General features: G+C 46.7%; 1 protein-coding gene across 3 annotated transcripts in view; it reads left to right on the forward strand.

The window, feature by feature from the left end:
* The window catches only part of dnah9 (dynein, axonemal, heavy chain 9), a 98,308-nt gene that overhangs the window by 94,161 nt on the left and 1,647 nt on the right, over window positions 1-2,500 (forward strand). For all 3 annotated transcript variants that reach the window (XM_079594698.1, XM_079594696.1, XM_079594697.1), the window contains one exon: window positions 1,807-2,196. In XM_079594698.1, coding sequence (XP_079450824.1) covers window positions 1,807-2,196 — 390 coding nt within the window. The remainder of the gene's footprint in view (window positions 1-1,806; window positions 2,197-2,500) is intronic.

Consider the following 2,500-nt stretch of genomic DNA (forward strand, 5'->3'; position numbering starts at 1 on the left):
TTCTGTTGGAGCGGTGTCGTGGAGCGGTGTCGTGTTAGCGGACCCTAAGTTAATAACTAATGATCTGTACAACGGAAGTGAATCAATCAAAACTTACTTTATCTGCACAATAACTGTATTCTAGATCTGCTGTGAAGCTGAACACTGTTACTGTAATCTCCGGTGATCTCTGTAAAGCTGCTGTGTAATAATCTATATCAGGCATGAAAACTCCTCACCTTTCGGCGAAATTCGCCGTTTTAAAACCTAAAAGGGTCACCTACGTGATTTGTGCAGATCCGATGAGAAAATATTTTAGGGGGGGGGGGGGGGGGGGGGGGGGGTGTTCGAGGTCGAGGCCAGCATTTATCCCCTATAAAGTTACCATAAACTTTACAAAACTATAAGCTTTAAAAAACAATCATCATTCCGAATGCCGAAACATGAGTAACGTTGAGTCAGAGTAACGTTAGGGCAGAAATGTTTTCAAAGTCTTTTACACCGCGAGTCTGAGAACTGGACACACTGCCGAACAAAGAACCGCACGTCGGAAAGCAAGCCTGAGGTAAGTTAGCTTACAATGTTAACTGTCCTGTCAGATACAGACAGCGATGTTGCCAATGTCATTATTTTTTATTTTGACATAGAAGTGGGCGAGATAATATCGCGAGTGGGCGCGGGCGCCGTGAGCGCTGAGCGAGCAGGAACAAGTATTCATTGCGGCTCCTCATGCGTTCTCCTCATGCGGCTCGCCAAGCTTTAATTTGTGGCTCGCAGTTGCATGGCGGTAAATAATACGGTGATATGATAATGCATTCACTATAGATATTTTATAAAAACATAACAAGTAGGGCTTTAACATAACCCGTTAAAAACTCAAAGTGTCAGCTCTATTACAAATTATTTCGATCGGATTGAAAGGGGTGGTTTATCGAGAGAACGTGAAAAAACTTGATCGATTGAAAACCGAAACTGAAAGGACGACGTATGACGCGCTGAACAAGCTGTTCTCCTGATTAATAAAGTGTCATATAAATGAATATCCTTTCATTCTATAATTCTCCTTTCACTCAGCATCTGTGAAGTGAAGCAGGACAACGGCTCACCAGTGCTTGTTTCAGATTATCATACAGACGACTGGTTTGGGGCATTTTTGGGATAAATAGTAGTAGTAAATAGTTTTTTTTCTCTGAGACCCGATGAAATACGTAGATCAGCGGCCCATTGGTTCTTTTCTTGATTGACACTGGGCTAGCCCAATCACATCTTTAATGTGAAGTATAGAAATATACTCTTTCAAGTATAGAAATTAGTACAAAACTAATTATGAAAGTTTCCTTTATTTTTCAGTGCATTTGTTTTACAATAGGCTATATGGCTATTACTATCATGGGATTAATATTATAACTATTATTGTAGTAGTAATGTAGACAGACACTGTAACTAAAAGAGTTTTGAAATTTTCTTTTTTAATTTGCACCAGATTGATGAATTTCACATTAAAAAGCACAAAATTTTCTTACGGGGGAGCATGCCCCCGAACCCCCCTAGAGTGGCAGAGGACCACTCATCACAGTGATCCAAAAATCATGTGAGAAACACTGGTAGCCTACTACAATGCCAATGCAGATTACAAGTTGTTTTTTTGTTGTTGTTGTTTTGTTTTTGTTTTTTTTGGGGGGGGGGGGGGGTTCGGGGGATGGTATATATGCCGCATCCTTCTCACCTTTTTTACCCCTGACCTGTTTTCATGCCTGCTATATTGTTAAAGCGCTGTATAGATGAAGGTGACTCGGCTGATCACTGCTTGACCTGTTCCTCTCACAGGGCGAGCTCACGATGACCAACGACATGGAGAACCTCCAGAACGCGGTGTACCTGGACCAGGTGCCGGACTCCTGGACCAAGCGAGCGTACCCGTCCATGTGTGGCCTGGCCATCTGGTTCATGGACCTGCTGACCCGCATCCGCGAGCTGGAGACCTGGACCTCGGACTTCAGTCTTCCGGCGGTGGTGTGGCTCGCCGGCTTCTTCAACCCGCAGTCCTTCCTCACGGCCATCATGCAGTCCATGGCCCGGCGCAACGAGTGGCCTCTGGACCGCATGAGCCTGCAGTGCGACGTCACCAAGAAGAGCCGCGAGGAGTTCAGCACGCCGCCCAGAGAGGGAGCCTACATCCACGGGCTCTTCATGGAGGGAGCGCGCTGGGAACCACAGGTACTGGCTCTGTCTCAGACTGGGTCAGGTTCGGGTTGGGTTCAGGCTGGGCTGGGCTGGGCTGGGCTGGGTTGGGTTGGGTTAGGTTAGGGTTGGGTTCGGGTTGGGTTCGGGCTGGGTTGGGTTGGGTCAGGTTAGGGTTGGGTTCGGGTTGGGTTCGGGCTGGGTTGGGTCAGGTTAGGGTTGGGTTCGGGTTGGGTTCGGGCTGGTTTGGGTTGGGTTTGGGGTTTCCAGTTTCTGAGCTCGTCTTCTGTTGAGCACTCTGATGTGCGTCACTGAGAGCCTCAGCAGCTGATATTAATGA

The sequence above is a fragment of the Phoxinus phoxinus genome, assembly GCF_949152265.1.
Source record: "Phoxinus phoxinus genome assembly, chromosome: 21".
Classification (NCBI taxonomy): domain Eukaryota; kingdom Metazoa; phylum Chordata; class Actinopteri; order Cypriniformes; family Leuciscidae; genus Phoxinus; species Phoxinus phoxinus.